The sequence below is a fragment of the Mobula hypostoma genome, chromosome 4, assembly GCF_963921235.1.
Source record: "Mobula hypostoma chromosome 4, sMobHyp1.1, whole genome shotgun sequence".
NCBI classification, from domain to species: Eukaryota; Metazoa; Chordata; class Chondrichthyes; order Myliobatiformes; family Myliobatidae; genus Mobula; species Mobula hypostoma.
Genome location: NC_086100.1, coordinates 190,084,804 through 190,106,967, shown reverse-complemented (window position 1 = coordinate 190,106,967; position 22,164 = coordinate 190,084,804). Strand labels below are relative to the sequence as shown.

The window sequence follows — 22,164 nt, the reverse complement described above, 5'->3', positions numbered from 1 at the left end:
ATAAATATAAAATGAAGAAGTAACTTGTATAGGTAGATTGTATATGCATAAAGTGATGCTTGTTGATGTGTATGTTGTGGTGGGAGTTAGTGGGTGCATTAATGGGTGGACGTGTTGATCAGGCGACGGCTTGGGAGACGACTGTTTTTGAGTCTAATGATATTGGCGTGAATGCTTTGTAGGCTCTTCCCTGATGGGAGTAAGCCTAACAGTCCACAAGTGCGGTGGGTGGGATCCTTCACATTATTGCTGCCTTTTTTCTGCCACCTTTCTGTATATATGTCCTTGATGACAGCTAGGCTGGTGCTGATGATGTATTGGGCAGTTTTAACTACCTGTTGAAGATCCCTCCTGTCCACTGCAGTGCAGTTTCATACCGCACAGTGATGCCACATGTTTGGAAGCTCTCCATTGTGCATTTGGAGAAGGTAATAAGTATTGCTGTGCGTAGACTAGCTCTCTTCGGCCTGCTGAAGAAGCAGAGGCATTGGTTGCTACGTTATTGTCAGGATGGTGTAGCACTTCATCGGAGACAATTGTAATTATGATAATTTAACAATCCATGTCCTCCTATTTCTTGGTGACTTCCCCTAATTTCTTCTAAATTAGAAATGTAGACTTCTAAAGGCCAATTTATACTTCTGCGTCAAATCTACGCTGTAGGTACGGCGTAGCCATGTATCCTATGCTGTAGCCTGACGTGCACCTTCCCAAAAATGTAACTACAAGTCGCGACGACGCAGACCGCAACAACTGTGATTGGTCCGCTTGGTAGCATCGCATTTCCTCCTACGCTGCAATAGCTTCCCATTGGGCGACTGAAGGGCAGGGAAGGAACTCTGGCTGCAATGCTTTCCTGAAGCCTTACAGACCTCCGAAATTATGGAGGACCCTGTGCTTGATGCCAGTTTGTAGCTAGCTGCTACAGCCTGTTGACTTCCACCTGAAGCTAAAACTCGAATGGTGATTGCCAGTCTCTGAGTATACTGTGCGTACACTGATGCAAAATAAATGGTTGGAGATGATGAACCAAATCGTCAAATCTACCTGCCGACATCTGAAAATATTTGGAATGCATTTTCTCGTCCATGTCTCTCAGTGGCCAAACAAGCACAGAAAATTCACCCTCCTTCAGATTCAGTCGATATTGTTTGAAGTTTGAGTTTCTTCGTGTTGAGTTTCAACACGAAGAAACTCAAGACAGTGGCATAGAAACCCCACCACCAACTAGCGTTTTGGCAGTGAATTGCAGAGCAACACAGACACACCAACGCAGAAGTATAAATCAGTCTTTAATCCCTCCCACCATTTGCTGGTGTACTCCTGTAACTTACCTCATTTGCTGGTGCCCTTCTTTAATTTCCCCAGCTGCCAAAGCACTCCCTTAATTGAGAAAGCACCCTATTATAGTAGTAATGCTATTACAGCGCCAGCGACCTGTGTTCAACTCTGCCTCTGTCTGCAAGACATACAGGTTAGTAGGTTAATTGGTGACATGGGTGTAGTTGGATGATGCAGGCTCATTGGGCCCGGTGGGCCTGTTACTGTGCTGTGTCTCTTAATAAAAACAAAAGAAAATCTTTTTTGTTCAGGAATTGTGACAAAGTGCATTTATAGCCAATATATTTATGCATCAGTGATTTACTTTATTTTACTATCTACACTACTGTGCAAAACTCTTGGGCACATGTACATAGCCAGGGTGTCTCAGACTTTTGCACAATACTGTAGCAAATTTATGTATTGCACTGTACTGCTTCAGCCAAAAGAAAAATAAATTTCATGACGTGTGTGAGTGGTGATAAACCTGATTCTGATATGGGTCTCTATTCTGGTCTGAGAGTGGAAAAGGGGCAGGGAGAGGGGAATCATGGTCAGGAAGAGGGGAAGGGAGACAGGCGGGAGTTGGAAGCATCAGAGACACAGAGTGTAATGATCATTAAATCAACTGTTTGAGATCAAATGACGTTTCCTTGTGTCTCAGGACAGGGTGAGTCTGTACCCATGCCAGTTACCTGCCCCTGGCAATCCTTCTTTACTACCTGTCACATACCCCTCCCGCGACACTCCACCCTCATCAATCCCAATGTCCTTTACTCCCGCCAGATTTACAAACTTGTTCTCCACTCCATGTTCACAAATACAGTACTGTGCAAAATTCTTAGGCACCCTAGATATACATATGCAAACAACAGGAATTCTGCAGATGCTGGAAATTCAAGCAACACACATCAAAGTTGCTGGTGAACGCAGCAGGCCAAGCAGCATCTGTAGGAAGAGGTGCAGTCGACGTTTCAGGCCGAGACCCTTCGTCAGGACTAACTGAAGGAAGAGTGAGTAAGGGATTTGAAAGTTGGAGGGGGAGGGGGAGATCCAAAATGATAGGAGAAGACAGGAGGGGGAGGGATAGAGCAAAGAGCTGGACAGGTGATAGGCAAAAGGGGATACGAGAGGATCATGGGACAGGAGATCCGGGAAGAGAGACAAGGAGGGGGGGGGGACCCAGAGGATGGGCAAGAAGTATATTCAGAGGGACAAAGGGAGAAAAAGGAGAGTGAGAGAAAGAATGTGTGCATAAAAATGAGTAACAGATGGGGTACGAGGGGGAGGTGGGGCCTTAGCGGAAGTTAGAGAACGCCTCTCTCTGCATTCCACAGGGATCGCTCCCTACACAACTCCCTTGTCCATTCGTCCCCCCCATCCCTCCCCACTGATCTCCCTCCTGGCACTTATCCGTGTAAGCGGAACAAGTGCTATACATGCCCTTACACTTCCTCCCTTACCACCATTCAGGGCCCCAAACAGTCCTTCCAGGTGAGGCAACACTTCACCTGTGAGTTGACTGGGGTGATGTACTGTGTCCGGTGCTCCCGATGTGGCCTTTTATATATTGGCGAGACCCGACGCAGACTGGGAGACCGCTTTGCTGAACATCTACGCTCTGTCCGCCAGAGAAAGCAGGATCTCCCAGTGGCCACACATTTTAATTCCACATCCCATTCCCATTCTGACATGTCTATCCACGGCCTCCTCTACTGTAAAGATGAAGCCACACTCAGGTTGGAGGAACAACACCTTATATTCCATCTGGGTAGCCTCCAGCCTGATGGCATGAACATCGACTTCTCTAACTTCCGCTAAGGCCCACCTCCCCCTCGTACCCCATCTGTTACTCATTTTTATGCACACATTCTTTCTCTCACTCTCCTTTTTCTCCCTCTGTCCCTCTGAATATACCTCTTGCCCATCCTCTGGGTCCCCCCCCCCGTCTTTCTTCCCGGACCTCCTGTCCCATGATCCTCTCGTATCCCCTTTTGCCTATCACCTGTCCAGCTCTCGGCTCTATCCCTCCCCCTCTTGTCTTCTCTTATCATTTTGGATCTCCCCCTCCCCCTCCAACTTTCAAATCCCTTACTCACTCTTCCTTCAGTTAGTCCTGATGAAGGGTCTCGGCCTGAAACGTCGACGGCACCTCTTCCTACAGATGCTGCTTGGCCTGCTGCGTTCACCAGCAACTTTGATGTGTGTTGCTAGATATATATATAGTACTTTTGCACAGTACTATATTTCATTGCAATTATCATACTCTCCTTTAAGGTTTACTTAAGACAAAAGCAAAACTGAGACTGTTTAACATTGTTCTCTCAGATGAGGTAATCGGTGTTTTGATAGTCATGAGGTTTCAAGTCTAATTATTAATAAGACCAGGCTGTGTAAGGTTAACCTTTGCACTTGAATGATGCAAACCTTTCTGAAATCTCAGTGCAAAATATCAGCCTCAAATTTATTATGTACCAACAAAATAATGTTCTCTGAATGTTTATTGTTCTCGGTTCCTTTTTTTAATATGCTAAGATCAAGTCATCAATTGTGAAATTACTTTGTCTGTAAAGATTAATGTTTACAGTCTGTGCCATACACACCTTCCTTCTGTACGGTGCTCTGAATTAATTTTACTTGACTTCTTGCTGGAAGACTGTGATGCTATAAGGTTTTTTTTTGCTCAGGTGATTTTATTCAATATGTCCTCTTCTTTTGATGGCAAAATCTTTTGTTTTAATTCAGAGAGATAGATGAAAAGAAGAGAGTATACAATTTCTCAATTGTGCCATTTGGTAATGAAGTTGGTGAGAGTTATTAAAGTTCAGGAATAGTTATTATCCTTCAACCATCAGGCTCCTGAACCAGGATATTTTCAAGTATTCTACAACTCATGTTCTCAGTGTTCGGTCCCTGTCCAATTGTTTGTCTTCTCTTGTGCATTGGTTGCTTGTCAGTCTTTGTGTGCAGTTTTTCACTGCTTCTCCTGTATTTCTTTGTTCTACTGTGAATGCCTGCAAGAGAATGGATCCCAAAGTAATATACTGCGATATATGCATAGCTTTATAATAAACTTACTTTGAATATTGTATTTTATGGCTATTTATAGTTTATTTATTATGTGTATTTATTGATTCAGCTGTTTCTTTACTGTTTCCTTTCATGCAACTGAATTTACATTCAAGCACTGCAGCTGACTCAAACTAAATCAAGTAGGAGAGGACAGAGCAGCATAGAGGTAGAAAAAGATTTTGAGGAATCTTATCCATTAATTCTTTTGGTCCTTCCATTCTCTTCTCAATTTTACAACTTACTTTTCATTTCAAGAAATGCTTACGATGCCTTAAATAAAATTGTACAAATTTTTACTTGTCTAGCCTTAACCGAGATTCCAAGCTTTTCGATATCAAGCTATCTTTCTGGCTGACATTAAAAGAAAATGTTGTCTGTTCTGAGTTACATGAGTTATATTCCTGATATAGTCCCTGATAAAGTGAGCCCCTTGACCACTTAAACCTTCCCCACTGATCTCCCTTTTGGCACTTACCTCTGGAAACAAGACTAGTGCAATACCTGCCCTTGCAGCTCCTCCCTTACCATCATTCAGTGCCCCAAACAGTCCTTCCAGGTGAGGCGACGCTTCACCTGTGAAACCTCGGATGGTCTACTGTATCCAGTACTGCCGGTGAGGTTTCCTCCATATAGACGAGACCTGACTTGGATTGGGAACCACTTTGTTGTATATCTTTGCTCCGTCCTGACAAGAGTTGGGTTTTTCTGGTGGCCTCCCATTTTAATTCTCCTTTTCTTTCCCATTCTGACATTTTGGTCCATAGTCTTTTCTGCTGCCATGATAAAGGCCACTCTCAGGTTGGAAGAGCAACACCCAACATGATGAAATGAGCATCAATGTTTTTATCTTCCAGTAATTTTTACCCTCTCCCTTCTCGTTTCCATTCCCCATTCTGGCTCCCTTCTTACCCATTCTCTTCTCTTTGCCTTCCCAATACCTCTGGTTCCTCTCCTCTCCTACTAGGTTCCTCCATCTTCAGCCCTTTACCTTTTCCACCTGTCACTTCCCAGCTTCTCACTTCATCCGTCCCTATCCCCAACCTGGCTTCACCTATCACTTGCTGGCTTGTACTCCTTCCCTCTTCCCCCCCCCCCCACCTTATTCTGGCATCTTCCCCCTTCCTCTCTAGTCCCGATGAAGGATCTCTGCCTGAAACATTGTCTGTTTATTACTCTCCATGAGTTCCTCTAGCAGTTTGTGTGTGTTGGTCTGATTTCCAGCATCTGCAGATTTTCTCTTGTTTAAGAATTTGTTTGTGTTGTTGTTAATGACCATTCTAGGCAAAGTTATTGGTCTTGTCAATCATTGTAGTCATTGATGCTGTTAATTCAGTTTTTTAAAATTTTTGTAGACATCCCTTCCCGATGTTAATAAAGAAACACAGCAGCTTGGTCTAGATTGTTGGAAGTAGTGATATAACTTTGATTATTTTGGAGCTGACCAAAGTATCTTCCAACAGTCAGCTTGATCCTAAATGTTGTTGTCCCCTACTTACTTTGGACTCGCTTGGGTAACATCATTAGTCACCAAATTGAATATTGCATAATTTTAATTGTGAGCATAGGTTTTTAATTGTGACCAGATTTTTGATGAAGCAGTAAAAGCTGTGGCCTCCTTCCTTTTCTCCCATGGTTCACTGTCCTGGTCCTGTCAGATTCCTTCTTCCGCCCTACACCTCTTTCACCTATCACCTCCCATCTCCTTCCTGACCCACCCATCACTGCCTGATTGTACTCCTTCCCCTCCCTCCCTCCTGGTTCTAGCTTCTTCTCCCTTCCTTTCCAGTCCTGATGAAGGTTCTCAGCCCAAAATGTCGACTGTTTATTCCTCTCCATTGATGATGCCTGGCCTGCTGAGTTCCTCCAGCACTTTGTGATGCTATGGATTTCCAGCATCTGCAGAATCTCTTGTATTTATTAACTCAGCACTTCATTTATGTTTTGCAGCATCCCCAGACTTGTAGGATGTTTTTACTCTAGTTTATGAAATTTTCCACACGTGCCCTGTGTGTGGTCTCACCCCTTATGGGTGGTGTGTATGTGTACTTTTCCTTCAATCACGGGTCCTCTACCAGAGGCCTGGGAGCTTGAGGTTTAAGTGCGGTATCCTTGCTGTTCTTCTGGACCGAGATCTCAGTTGATGTTCCTGGGATTTGTTAGAGCCACTCTCTCAGTCCAGGTGTCACAGCTCCAAGTGCTCTTATCACCACTGGAATTACTCTGGCTTTAACCTTCCACATCCTTTCGATCTGCTCTTTCATTTCTCCAGTTTCTCTTATTCTTCCTTCCTGATGTTACTGTCATTCAAGATTGCCACATCTGTATCTATAGAAACATAGAAAACCTACAGCACAATACAGGCCCTTCAGCCCACAATGCTGTGCCAAACATGTACGTACTTTAGAAATTACCTAGGGTTACCCATAGCCCTCTAATTTTCTAAGCTCCGTGTACCTATCGAGGAATCTCTTAAAAGACCCTATCATATCCATCTCCTCCACCGTCGCCGGCAGCCTATTACACACACTCACCACACTCAGCGTTTTTAAGTAAAACTTACCCGACATCTCTTCTGTACCTACTTTCAAGCACCTTGAAACTGTGCCCTCTCGTGTTGGCCATTTCAGCCCTGGGGAAAAAGATTTAGATTAGATTAGATTTGATTCAGCTTTATTGTCATCGTGCCGAGTACAGATACAAAGCCAATGAAATGCAGTTAGCATCTGACCAGAAATGCAAAGAATAGTGTAATTTACAAAATAACAGTGAATAAAAAGTAAGTGCTACAGCACACAAATATAAAAGTACTGAGACAGTACAATATGGGTGCAATACTGCTTATCACTGTGATGTGAGGTTCAGCAGGGTCACAGCCTCAGGGAAGAAGCTCTTCCTGTGCCTCTGAATATCCACACGATCAATGCTTCTCATCGTCTTATACATCTCTATCAGGTCACCTCTCATCTTCTGTTGTTCCAAGGAGGAAAGGCTGAGTTCACTCAACCTGCCTTCATAAGGCATGCTCCCCAATCCAGGTAATATCCTTGTAAATCTCCTCTGCACCCTTTCTATAGTTTCCACATCCTTCCTGTAGTGAGGTGACCGGAACTGAGCATAGTACTCCAAGTGGGATCTGACCAGGGTCCTGTATAGCTGTAACTTATATATTTTAAAATTTTTTTCCCAGATTTCACGACCTGTGTCAGTGATAATATGTCTTACAGTCTTATAATAAATCTGATTCTGACCTCTATGTTAGAATACTGCGATAAGTTATGAGATGTATTCAGCATGGGATGTGTTATAAAAACAAGGCCTTTATCTTTTCAATTAGGTACTGTACAGATGATATATTGCTCTGTGAAATGATGTCTGATCCCTTGTTGCATCACTATGGAGTTATAATTATTGATGAAGCCCATGAACGAACCGTAGCAACTGACGTGCTCCTTGGTTTATTGAAAGACTTGCCAAAGCAGAGGCCAGAGCTGAAGGTTGTCATCATCACAGCACCATACCTGGTAGATAGGCTGGGAAGTTACTATCCTGGTGCGCCTTTTGTTAAAGTGGAGGATGTCGCAGAAAATTTGTTTCCCGTGGATGTTATATACAGAGATGGACAGTTCAAGGACTGTGTCTCAGCTGCTTCACAAACGGTACTGGATATCCACAAGAAGGGAGAAGAGGGCAATATCATTGTCTTCCTGGCCAATGAAAAGGTAGGTGTTCTTACTTGTAAAACAATTAACTTGGGTATTGCGAAACTGGTTTGATGGGATTTGATTTTCATCCCTGTTGTCTGGGAGAAGGATCAAATCAGACAGTGTGAAATCATTCACCCTAGAAGTTCTCTAGGAAGAGGTACAGTCGATGTTTCGGGCCAAGACGTCGACTGTACCTCTTCCTGGAGATGCTGCCTGGCCTGCTGCGTTCACCAGCAACTTTTATGTGTGTTGCTTGAAATTCCAGCATCTGCAGATTTCCTCGTGTTTGCACCCTAGAAGTTCTTTTAGTTTATCCAAGCCAGCTGATTCCTTTGTATTCCTACATGTGACAATCTGTTTGATAAAGAATGGCTGGAAAACTATGGTAAGGTGATTTACATTTCAATAACAAGGTTAGCCTGAAATTTATGTTCTCCAATTTATATAGTTCGAGATAATATAAAACAAATGTACTTGTTAAAGTGATCAAAAACTCAGTATTGTCAGTATTGGCCCCATATACAGAGGCCAAATTTTTGGCCAAGACCTTTCACCCATGACTGTTGCCACCCACAGCTCCAATCTGCTAATTAAATTTGCTAACAATACTACATTGTTTGGCCTTATCTTAAATAATAACAAGGCAGCCTAGAGAGAAGATGTCATCACCCTGACACAGTGATGTCAAGAAAACAACGTCTCCCTCAATGTCGCAAAAACAAAGGAGCTGGTTGTGGACTACAGGCGGAATGGAGAGAGGCTAATCCCTATTGACCTCGATGGATCTGTGGTTGACAGGGTGAACAGCTTCAAGTTCCTCGGCATACATATCACCGAGCATCTCACATGGTCTGTGCTTATCGGCTGTGTAGTGAAAAAGGCACAACGTCGCCTTTTTCACCTCAGACGGTTGAAGAAGCTTGGTATGGGCTTTCAAATCCTAAGAACTTTCTACAGGGGCACAGTTGAGAACATCCTGACTGGCTGCATCACTGCCTGGTATGGGAACTGTACTCCCCTCAATCGCAGGACTCTGCAAAGAGTGGTGCAGACAGCCCAGTGCATCTGTAGGTGTAAACTTCCTACTATTGAGGATATTTACAGAGACAGGTGTGTAAAAAGGGATTATTGGAGACTGGAGTCACCTCAACCATAAACTGTTCTGGCTGCAACCATCTGGGAAATGTTATTGCATCATAAAAACCAGGACCAACAAGCTCCAGGGCAGTTCTTCTACCAGGCCATCAGACTGCTTAATTCACGCTGATACAATTGTATTTCTATGCTATACTGACTGTCCTGTTGTATATACTGTCTATAAATTGCACATTGCACATTTAGACAGAGATGTAACATAAAGATTTTTACTCCTCATGTATGTGAAGGGTGTAAGAAAGTCAATTCAGTTCAATTCATCAGGACTGGTATGGAAGGGAGATGAAGCCAGAATGAGAAGGTGGGGGGAGGAGGAGGAGGAAGAGGAGTGCAAGTTGACAGATGATAGATGAGACCAGGTGAGGGTAAAAGTGGGTGGGTGGGCAAGTGGAAATGATATGAGAATCTGGAAGATGATAAATGGAAGAGATAAATGACTGAGGAAGGTGGAATCTGGTAGGAGAGGAGAGTGGACCATAGGAGAAAGGGAAGGAAGAGGGGTGGTGATAGGCAGGTGAGAAGGGGTAAGGGAGCTGGAATGGTGAGCCAGTGTTGCTCTGGATTTCTGGCACCTGGAGAATCTCTTGTGTTTGTGACTAGATGGTCTGGTTGAGTTGAATCCAAAAATGTCAAATGAAATTTAATCCAGAGAAGAGTATGTTGGTACATTTAGGAATAATACTCAAAGGAAACTAATGTGTACATGCCCTTGAATGCAGGAGTGTAGGTGAACTCTTCTCTCATTACAGAAAAGCTACGTTTACACTGAAGAATATGTAGAGCAAATGTAAGATGTTGTCAGGACTGAGCAATTTTGAGAATGATGAAAGATTGGATAAGCTAGGGTTGATTCTATGAAGTCGTGGAGGCTGAGAGGCACTTAAGTTATGAGGGGCCAGCAACGGGTGAAGAGGAAGAATGTGTTCCTTGATAGGCAGGTGAGAAATCAGAAGATACACATTTAATGTAATTTTGGAAGGAAAAGAAGGAACAATATTTCTACTGGAGCATGACAGAAGATCTGGAACTCACTACCGGAAAGGATGATGAAGCCAGAAGGCCTCATAACATTTAAGATGCTGGAGTATGAGAGACAATGATCCATATACTGGAGTAACCCAATGGGTTGAGCAACATCTGTTGGCGGGAATGGGGGTGGAATTCGGAATTGCAATCTGTGGAGGCCAGTTGATATTCATTGTTTCGAGTTGAGGTCCTTCGTCACTCCTGATGCAGAATCTCGATCCAAAACGTTGAATGTCTCTTTGCCTCCATTGATGTTGCCTGACTTTCTGAGTTCCTCCAGCAGTTTGCTTTTTTATTGCTCCAGATTCTGGCATCTGCAGCCTCTTGCATCTCTCCACTTAAAATTCTTGAAAAATTGTGATTTCTGGTACAGTAGACGTTGTACTAGAAGGTGAGATTATGCCATGCGGCTCTTTATGGACCAGCGCAGGCTGATTAAACTCATAAGACCAAAAGACATATGAGCAGATTAGGCCATTTGGCTCATTGAGGTCTGCTTCATCATTCCATGATGGCTGATCTATTAACACTCTCAATCCAATTCTCCTGCCTTCTCCCTGTAACCTTTGATGTCCTGACTAGCCAAGACCTATCAACCTCAGCTTTAAATATACTCCATAAACTGGCCATCACAGCTGTGCATGGCACGGGACGCTCCATGACAGGCTGCGATTCAACAAATCAAAATTCTCACCAATGTTCAGGGTACATCTGCAAAAATTTGATAGTCATACCAAGTCTTCAAGTTCAAGTTCAACTACCATTCAATCATACATTATTACAGCCGAACTAAAGAGTTCCTCTGGGGCCAAGGTGCAAGACATATGCAGGACAATCTGCAGCACAGCACATTCAAGATAGCAAGCAAACATACAGTGTGTGTGTATATGTGTGTGTGTGTATATATATATATATATATATATATATAAATAAAAATAATGTGGCTACTCTCCAGTATCTTCTCCTCTCTTAGGTGTGCAAAAAAAAAATTGAGCAAACAGCACAAAGCAAACAAATAATACAGAAAACATTGAAGATCAGGCTGTAAGTCCCCAAAAGTGATTGCACAGCCATGAGCTGCTGAGGCAGGTAAAGCCAGTCCAAGAGCCGATCCCCACGGCCACAGCTGCCAAGTCAGTCAGTTTAGCACTGTGGTGAAGATTGCAGACCTGGATCAAATCATGTAACTAGTAAAATGCATTCAGCATTGCGGACCGCAGCTGAAAGTGAGCCCACAGCCATAATCTATTGAGGCGATCAAACCTTGCAGTGTGAAATATACATTCCAACAAAGTAGAGGGTGACAACCTTTTTTCTTTTGTGTGCTAGTAGCAAAAGATGTGCCCGCGTGCACACGCACACACCATTAGCGGGAACATTGCTCTTGGATCATCATGCAGTTCATTGTCTACCTTTACTGCACTCTCTCTGTAGCTGTTACCCTTTATTCTGCATTCTGTTGCTGTTCTACCATGTTCTAGCTCAATACACTGTTGTATCTGATCTGTATGGGTGACATGCTGAAGTTTTCCATTAAATTAGGACTGGAAAGGAAGGGGGAGAGAAGCCATCATTTTGGCTTCTTGAGCCGCCTTTTCCAGTCCAAATCAACTGTTGTTCATTTCCATAGACGCTGAGTGACCTACTGAATTTCTCCAGCATTCTGTGCGTGTTGCTTTGGATTTCCAGCATCTGCAAAATCTCTTGTGTATAAGTTTCTCACTGTACCTCGGTACATGTGACAATGATAAACCAATTTACCAACATGAGAGATTCTGCAAATCTTGAGGAACACACTCAAACTGATGGAAGTGATGGAGGAACCAGCTAGAACATGGTAAAAGAACAACAGAATGCAGAATAAAGTGTAAGAGCTAGAGAGAGAGTGCAGTAGAGGTAGACAATGAACCTCAAGATGTTCCAAGAGCAATGTTCGCTCTAAGGTGTGTGCTTTCGCTATCAGCACACAAAGGAATTTAAACTGCACACAAAAGGTAGTCACCCTCTACTTTGTTGGCATGTTAATTATATTTCATGATCATACACAATCACATTTCCTTTTCCAGTATCTGATGCAGATGGTGTTGTCAACTTGGAGTTTGCAATGATTTGTCTGCAAATTTTAGAACAAGCTTATTTGTACCGTTTTTATTGAAGAAATTATTCAGTGCACACATGTTGTTGTCACTGGGCAAAAAAAATTGCACATCACAAGATTTATGTGCACACTGGTCATTACAAATTAGAGGCAACATTGGACCCAAGACTCTTGCACCTTCTGATGGCAGCAGCGTAAGAGAGATGGGTCAAACGCTGACAGATAGCACTGAACACACAGTCATTTTCCGTGCTCATCCTCATCGATTTTAATTTTGTTTGAGGCTCTAATTGTCATGAAATAATAGAGCCACAGGTTTGTATTTCACTATTAGGAATCAATGCAGTGTTACCCCCCCCCCGCCCCCCAGTGACGGCCATAGGTGCGCTCCATGCTGAATTTCCCGGGTGATCGCAGAAGCGCCTGATTGTTCAGTTGGCTCAAAAATAGTCGGAGGGAAATTACAGGAACCCAGTTAAAAAGAAGAAGAAATGCATTTAGAAAAAGGAGAAAAAAATTGCAGTAGTTTTGTAAGCTCTCTGCAAGAGGTCGCCATTGGTCGCTGGCACCATCTTGCCAGAAGATCAAGCATTGAAACGTAGTGAAATGCTTTATTTGCATCAATGACCACCACAATCTGAAGATTCTGCTGGCGACAGCCTACAAGTATCGCCACGCTTCATAGCACACCCACAACCCGGTACTACTTTGGGATGTTGGGGGAAATCTGATCATCAGGAAGAAACCCACACTATCACAGAGAGAAACTCCTTACAGACAGCAGTGGGAATTGAACCCCAGTTGGTGGTCTGTGGCTCTGTAAAGTAATGAACAAACGGCTACACTGCCCATGATGTAGAAATGATCACTGGTACTTTAATTGAGGCCTTTAGTTTTAAACTTGCCTTTGCTGAGTCACTGGTATATCATGCTAATCCAAGTTTATCATTTTAATCCTGTATAGTATATTTTCTGTGCATTTCACATCCACCCTCTTTAGTCAACATTGCAATAAAATTTTGGTGTAATCTCAAAATGAAAAACCATTACTAAAATTCATTAGTTAATGCATCACCTTATGGGAGAGAGATGAATTTTATAAAAACTTATAGTATCTTTAAAGTTCCTGCCAAATGTGAACCATTTCCTGGACTTGTGCAGAGATGAAGTACATTATTTTTAGCCTGCTATTTACACAAGCTGTATCAGTGTTTGCACATGATATTGTTGTGTGAATTGCGACGTATGCATTGGAGTAATGTGCCATTAACCCACTGAACCATTGCAATGTAATAACAATGTAAAAAGAACAATATAAACAAAAACAACAGGAATTCTGCAGATGCTGGAAATTCAAGCAACATACATCAAAGTTGCTGGTGAACGCAGCAGGCCAGGCAGCATCTATAGGAAGAGGTGCAGTCGACGTTTCAGGCCGAGACCCTTCGTCAGGACTAACTGAACGAAGAGTGAGTAAGGGATTTGAAAGCTGGAGGGGGAGGGGGAGATGCAAAATGATAGGAGAAGACAGGAGGGGGAGGGATGGAGCCGAGAGCTGGACAGGTGATAGGCAGAAGGGGATACGAGAGGATCATGGGACAGGAGGTCCGGGAAGAAAGACGGGGGGGGGGTGACCCAGAGGATGGGCAAGAGGTATATTCAGAGGGACAGAGGGAGAAAAAGGAGAGTGAGAGAAAGAATGTGTGCATTAAAAAGAGTAACAGATGGGGTACGAGGGGGAGGTGGGGCCTAGCGGAAGTTAGAGAAGTCAATGTTCATGCCATCAGGTTGGAGGCTACCCAGACGGAATATATGGTGTTGTTCCTCCAACCTGAGTGTGACTTCAGCTTTACAGTAGAGGAGGCCGTGGATAGACATGTCAGAATGGGAATGGGATGTGGAATTAAAATGTGTGGCCACTGGGAGATCCTGCTTTCTCTGGCGGACAGAGCGTAGATGTTCAGCAAAGCAGTCTCCCAGTCTGCGTCGGGTCTCACCAATATATAAAAGGCCACATCGGGAGCACCGGACGCAGTATATCACCCCAGTCGACTCACAGGTGAAGTGATGCCTCACCTGGAAGGACTGTTTGGGGCCCTGAATGGTGGTAAGGGAGGAAGTGTAAGGGCATGTGTAGCACTTGTTCCGCTTACACGGATAAGTGCCAGCAGGGAGATCAGTGGGGAGGGATGGGGGGGACGAATGGACAAGGGAGTTGTGTAGGGAGCGATCCCTGCGGAATGCAGAGAGAGGCGGGGAGGGAAAGATATGCTTAGTGGTGGGATCCCGTTGGAGGTGGCGGAAGTTACGGAGAATAATATGTTGGACCCGGAGGCTGGTGGGGTGGTAGGTGAGGACCAGGGGAACCCTATTCCTAGTGGGGTGGTGGGAGGATGGAGTGAGAGCAGATGTACGTGAAATGGGGGAGATGCGTTTAAGAGCAGAGTTGATAGTGGAGGAAGGGAAGCCCACTCTTATTAAGAGTGTAAGGGCAGGTGTAGCACTTGTTCCGCCCTCACCACCATTCAGGGCCCCAGACAGTCCTTCCAGGTGAGGTGACACCACCTGTGAGTCTGCTGGGGTGATATACTGTGTCCGGTGCTCCCGGGGTGGCCTTCTATATGTTAGTGAGACCTGACGCAGGTTGGGAGACCGCTTTGCTGAACACCTACGCTCTGTCCGCCAGAGGAAGCAGGATCTCCCAGTGGCCACACATTTTAATTCCACATCCCATTTCCATTCTGATATGTCTATCCACAGCCTCCTCTACTGTAAAGATGAAGCCACACTCAGGTTGGAGGAACAACATCTTATATTCCATCTGGGTAGCCTCCAATCTGATGGCATGAACATTGATTTCTCTAACTTCCATTAATGCCCCTCTTCCCTTTCTTACCCCTCCCCCAATTGTTTATTTATTTATCCCCCTGTCCCGTCCCTCCCCCGTCCCCCTGTCCCCCTCTCACAATAACTCCTTGCTTGTTCTTCATCTTCCTCTGGTGCTCCCCTACTCCTTTCTTTCTTCCAAGGCCTTCAGTCCCATGATACTTCCCCTTCTCCAGCCTTGTATCCCTTTTGCCAGTCAACTTCCCAGCTCTTGGCTTCATCCCTCCTCCTCCTGTCTTCTCCTATCATTTCGGGTCTCCCCCTTCCCCTCCCACTTTCAAATCTCTTACTGTCTCTTTTTTCCTTTAATCCTGACGAAGGGTCTCGACAGGAAACTTCTTCCTATAGATGCTGCCTGGCCTGCTGTGTTCCACCAGCATTTTGTGTGTGTCACTTTAAGTTAAATGGTTTTTCCTTGCTTTCCCTTGGATTTTTGACAATTATCTTCAGTGAGTGTCCTCATCTGCGTAATCTTCAAATCTCTAATAAATTTCCCTTTGAGGAGGGAGATCCCTGCTGTTTTGGGAGGTTTCTGTATATTTTAAGTGTTTTATGCCTAAGTTCCTTCTGTCCTAAAGCATAGCACCTAGAATCTAATACAATATAGCTGTGGTTAACCATTAACTGGTAAAGATTCACAGTGACTTTGTAGGACAGAACAGTACAACACATGAACAGGCCTTTCAGCCCACGATGCTGTGTCGAGCTAATTAAGTTTGCACAGCTCGTTGTCCTTTGCACACTGGTTGTTTGTCCGCCCTGCTGGGTGCAGTCTTCCATTAATTCTATTGTGTCTCTTTGATTTACTGTGTATGCCTACAAGAAAATGAATCTCAGGGTTGTATATGGTGACATACATGTACTTTGATAATAAATTTACCTTGAAATCTCCCAACAAAATAAACCACTTCTGCCTACACAATGGCCATATACTTCCATTTCTTGCATATTCATGCGCCTATCTTAGAGTTTCTTAAACACGTCTATTGTATTTACCTCCTCTATCATTGCAGGCAATACCTTCCAGACACCCACCACTCACTGTGTAAAATAAATTACCCTACACTTCTGTTTTGAACTTACCCCTCTCATCTTAAATACCTACGCTCCAGTATTAGACATTTCAACCCTGGGAAATGTCTACTCTTTCTATGCATCTCACAATCTTATAAACCTCCATCAGTTCTCTCCTCTGACAGTCCAGAAAAGACAGCCCAAGTTTGTCTAACCTCTCCTTATAGCTCATAACCTCGAATCCAGGCAGCATCCTGGTAAAGCCTCCACATTCTTCTTATGATAGTGTGACCTAACGTGAATGCAGTAGTTCACATGTGGTCTAACTAAAGTTCTGTAAAACTGCAACACAACTTCCCAACTCTTGAACTCAGTTCTTGTACTGTATGCTGCCTTTGCCAAACTATCATTCTGTACAGTTACATTCAGTCTGACATTTTCTTAACAGTCAAAGATTAATCCATGTGATCCTCTAATAACTGCATCTCTTCACATCCTTGCAGTAGTTTGTGTTTCTGAATCCTCTTCAGTATTCACTAGGAGGGTGGATGAACAGTTAGGGAACAGTGATCACAACTCTTTAACTTTCAGGATAGCTAAAGATAAGGATAGGTATGGCCCTTGTGAGAGAGTTTTCAGTTGGAGTAGAGCAAAATGAGGGCATTAAGTAGGAACTAAGAAGCGTTAAGTGGGAACGCCTTTTCTCTGGCAAGTCCACATCAGACACGTGGAAGATGTTAAAAAAAAGATCAATTGCTTAGATTATGGGAAAGGTATGTTCCTGTTAGAAGGAAGGATGGGAGAAGAAAGATAGGAGATCCTTGGATGTCCAGAGAAGTAATAAATATAGTTAAAAAGAAAAAGCAAAAGTTTGTATAGTTTCAGAAAGTAGGATCAAACGGAGCGCATGAGAAAGAAGTATAAAGAAGCCAGAAAATAGCTAAAGGAGACAATTAAGAAAACCAGGAGGGGCCATGAAAAGTTTTTGGTATGCATGATTAAGGTGAATCCCAAGGCATTCTATACATACATAAAGAGCAAGAGGATAACTAGGGAAGGGTGGGACGACTCAAGGATAAAGAGGGGGGAGGAACGTTTGCTTGGATGCAGAGAATGTGAATGAGGTCTCAATGAGAACTTTGCTTCCGTATTTCCTAATGTAAAGGCTATGGAGGATCAGGAAATCAGTGCAGATTGTATAATGCGTTAAGGAGTTATAAGATTATGTGGTAATAAAATCAAGGAGGAGGAAGGATTGGGCCTCCTAATGAGTATTAAGGTGGATAAATCCCCAAGGTTTGATGGGATTTACCCCAGGCTACTGAAGGATACAAAGGACAAGACTGATGGGCACTTGAGCAGTATCTTTGTGTCCTCTCCAACCACAGGCTAGGTCTCAGAGGACTGGTGGGTGGCTAATGATGTACCTCTATTTAAGAAGGGAACGAGAGAAAATCCTGGGAAGATTATGACAGGCATAGGTAGAGTGGACAGAGAGTACCTGTTTCCCAGCATGACCCATCTTGTAAAGACATTGCCCAGAAGAGGGCAAAGGCAAACCACTTCTGTCGAAAAATTTGCGAAGAAAAATTATGGTCATTAGACTATGATCACCCATGTCAAACAGCACTGCACCTAAAGATGATAGTAATATTATGACTTTCCACTGCTGCAGCAAAACAATAAATTTTGCATCACATAAGTCAGTTATAAGAGCATAGAACAGTCCTTTCAGCCCACAATATTGTTCTGAACCAACGATTCTGATTTTGATACCTTCAGCAGGAACAGGGGCAGCACAGTAGCATAGTGGTTAGCATAATGCTATTCCAACAGCAATGACGCGGATTCGGTTCTGCCCCTGTCTGTAAGGGGTGTGTGCATTCTCCCCATAGCAGTGCGGGTTTCCTCCCGCATTCTCCCCCTGGCAGTGCGGGTTTCCTCCCGCATTCCAGAGATGTGCAATTTAGTGGGGTGATTGGGCTGGAAGGGAAGGGCCTGTTACTGTGTTGTATCTCTAAAACAAAAGGAATAAGGATGTGTGTGCTGCTGGGGGGTGTGTGTGTGTGTCTATCTATATATATATATGTGTGTGTGTGTGTATACATATGTATATGTGTGCGTGTGTGTATATATATGTATGTATAGGTATAAATATTAGAAGAGAAGTAGAAAGAATAAAAAATAAGTTACCACAAACAGTTTAACAGGAGGGGGGTATAGATGAAAATCATCATTGCAGCTACTTTCGCTGATTCTTCATTTTCCATTGATGTTTCTTATGTAATACTGTATAGCACTTCCCCGGCTATAGATTGCCTCATTATAGAGCATAATGGCCGCGGGTAAGAATGATGTCATACAGCGCACTTTAGAGCAGCGCAGTTGCCATAGTTTATGACTAAAAGTCCTTCTCTGTACAGCCAAGGTGGCATGCAGAGGGTGAGAAACATTGTCCAGAATCGCCAGGATTTTCCGTAGGGTCCTTTGTTCTACCACAGCCTCCAGTGTGTCCAGTTTGATCCCTGACAGAGCCAGACTTTCTAATCAGTTTATTGAGCCTGTTGGCATTACTCGTGTTGAAGCCATTGCCCCAGCACACCACCGCATAGAAGATTGTACTAGTGACAACAGACTGATAGAACGTGTAAAGGAGAAGCCTGCTTACTCCAAAGAACCTCAACCTCCTCAGGAAGTAGAGGCAACTCTGGCCCTACTTGTACACAGCCTCTGTGTTGGTGAAGTATGATGTGGTACCTATAGGAGTTGCAACCAGCAATCCAAAATATCTGGTAGTCTGACACCACCACAGTCAAATGTTTATTTTTGTTTGCTCAACAATGATGGGAGGTGATATTACATATTGGTTGCCATGGTAGTGTAGCTGTTAGCGCAACAGTATTGCAACTCGGGGAACAGCTGGAAGGGCCTGTTCTACACTAGATCTCTAAATAAATAAGTAAATGTTGAACAAATGCTTGCTGAAAGTTGGTGCCTATAATTTTTAGCTACTCTGTTTAAATGAGGCTATTTCATAAAGGACAGTGAATGCTGCATTTTGCTGTCTCTCTGGCAGGAGATAACTGACTGCTGTCGAGCTATACGCACAGAAGGGGGAGCTCTCGGGTCTCAGTTGGGAGAGCTGATCCCCATTCCATTGTATTCAGGCATGGGAAGCAACTTTCAAAAAGTTTATGAAAACTGCAACCAGAACTTCAAAGATCACCGCAGGAAAATCATCATTGCAGACACTTTAGCTGATTCTTCATTTTCCATCGATGTTTCTTATGTAATCGACTCTGGAATGGAACAAAAAACTGTAAGTGAACTTTTGTGTTCTTCTACACATTATATTGCCTTTATATGAAACAAAACCTCTCAGTTTTTGACCTATGGTTTATTGTTGTAAATAATTTTGGTTCCTCTGAATCTTTGGTTCTTTGGAGCATTATTTTCACCATTCAGGAGTGATACATTCAGAGTTAGAGTAATGAAGAACTACAGCACAGAAACACCCCCTTCAGCCCAATAATATGCCAAATATTATTGTGCCCAGTCTCATTGACCATAGCTCTCCATATCCCTCCCATCCACGTTTAATTTGTCTAGAGGAAGTTCACAAGAAGAGCTCCAGATCCATTGGTTGGTGCAAATCACTGAACTCCTTCATATAGTTGTTTAATAGTTGTGAATCTTGTGCTGAAGTTTTTCTAGGGTCATAGAACATTACAGTACAGAAACAGGCCCTTTGGCCCATCTATTCTATACCAAACTATAATTTGGTCCTGTTTTTTGTGAGTGTGTGGTTCATTGCCCTGAAGTCTCTTTATCCAAAATAGGAGGATAGAAATGCAATGAAGAGCAGTTTGGCTCTTCTCCAAGGATAAGGAAACTTTGAATAAAGTGTAGCCACATACCACTAAAACCGACATTTTTGAAAAGCATTTTTTCTGTCTTGCAAGCTCTCTTCCTGTTCTTCCACCTTGCAAAGAAATGGGTTAGTTACCCAGTCCGAAATTTCTTGGTTGTTCAAATTCTTGAATTGATTCTGAAAATCCTTCTTCAGTGACTGCAGGTGTAATCAGTACTCTTTCAAATTACTGTCTCCGAAAATGAGTGCCATACTTTCCAACTGTGAAAACTTTTTTATCTTAACGTTTTGCTTGTATATTTCCAATTTTCTGATAAAAGGGGACACTGCACTTTTTGCCTGGATTAAATTGAAATTCTTTTCCTGTAATTTCACATACAGAATGTTCAATTTGTCATACAGATTGGCTAAGTATGCACATCTCCACGCAGAAGTTCAATCTTGTTTCCCAAGCTCTTGTCGATTTTGAGCAAACATCCAACTGCAGTATCAAAAAGATCAAAGAAATGTTTTAAGCAGCAGCCCCTTAACAGCCAACGCACTTCAGTGTGAAGAAGCAAGTACTAAACTCTTCATTGTTATCTTGGCAAAACAGGAAAAATATTCTGCTGTTTTGTTGACAGGAGATATTACAAGAGTCATGCTTAAAAAAATCGCTGGCTGAGGTTTTTGGCTGAGAGATGTTGACAATGAAATACACAATGGATTGCAAACAGACTTTGAATTTCTTCTTTGCCACTAAACCTGCATGGTGACCTGCCATACCTGGTGCTCCATCTGTTGCACAAAAAATCACGTTCCTAATCAGAATACTTTCATCCTCAATATATATTTTGAGCTCGTCGTAGATTGATTCTCTGTTGATATTTATTTTTAATTTTTTACGAGAGAGAATCTCTTGAGCTTTTCCACTTTTAACCATACATATGCCATTAGCAATGTCACATTGTCTCGCACAGTTGACTCATCCAGTTGTATCCCAATTTCTGTTTTTTTGTAGCTCTGTGCATAGTTGATACTCAGTGTCTTCACACATTTCGTTAGTACAACGAGCTAGAACATAGAACATAGAATAGTACAGCACAGTACAGGCCCTTCAGCCCACAATGTTGTGCCCACCCTCAAACCCTGCCTCCCATATAAGCCCCCACCTTAAATTCCTCCATATACCTGTCTAGTAGTCTCTTAAACTTTACTAGTGTATCTGCCTCCACCACTGACTCAGGCAGCGCATTCCGCGCACCAACCACTCTCTGAGTAAAAAACCTTCCTCTAATATCCCCCTTGAACTTCCCACCCCTTACCTTAAAGCCATGTCCTCTTGTATTGAGCAGTTGTGCCGTGGGGAAGAGGCGCTGGCTAGCCACTCTATCTATTCCTCTTATTATCTTGTACACCTCTATCATGTCTCCTCTCATCCTCCTTCTCTCCAAAGAGTAAAGCCCTAGCTCCCTTAATCTCTGATCATAATGCACACTTTCTAAACCAGGCAGCATCCTGGTAAATCTCCTCTGTACCCTTTCCAATGCTTCTACATATTTCCTATAGTGAGGTGACCAGAACTGGACACAGTACTCCAAGTGTGACCTAACCAGAGTTTTATACAGCTGCATCATTACATCGCGACTCTTAAACTCTATCCCTCGACTTATGAAAGCTAACACCCCATAAGCTTTCTTAACTACCCTATCCACCTGTGAGGCTGGTGGAGGCTACAGTGTTATTACTCAGGAATTGATTTTAAAATACTGGTACTCATTTTGAGAACAGCAGTTAGCACTTTGGATACAGCAGGCATTAATAATTTTTCGCCTATTGTAGGAGATTTTCTACACTTTGCTATCAATTTGGAAATGTTATAAGAAACAATGAGACCACTATCAAGGTCATTTTTAGCTTTCTTGGCAAATGAGTGTGCAACGTTTTTCAAAAGCTTATTTCATCTTCTGGAGCTGATACCATAAGTAGCCTTTTCAGTGTGTTTTTTACAGAAGTATTCCTGCAATCTTGATGGTTTC

At 43.1% G+C, this 22,164-nt stretch overlaps 1 protein-coding gene across 3 annotated transcripts in view; it reads left to right on the top strand.

Annotated features, from left to right (window-relative positions):
• LOC134345843 (putative pre-mRNA-splicing factor ATP-dependent RNA helicase DHX32) overlaps window positions 1-22,164 on the top strand; it is a 128,443-nt gene that overhangs the window by 46,492 nt on the left and 59,787 nt on the right. For all 3 annotated transcript variants that reach the window (XM_063047143.1, XM_063047142.1, XM_063047141.1), the window contains 2 exons: window positions 7,727-8,111; window positions 19,352-19,594. In XM_063047143.1, the coding sequence (XP_062903213.1) occupies window positions 7,727-8,111; window positions 19,352-19,594 (628 nt within the window). The remainder of the gene's footprint in view (window positions 1-7,726; window positions 8,112-19,351; window positions 19,595-22,164) is intronic.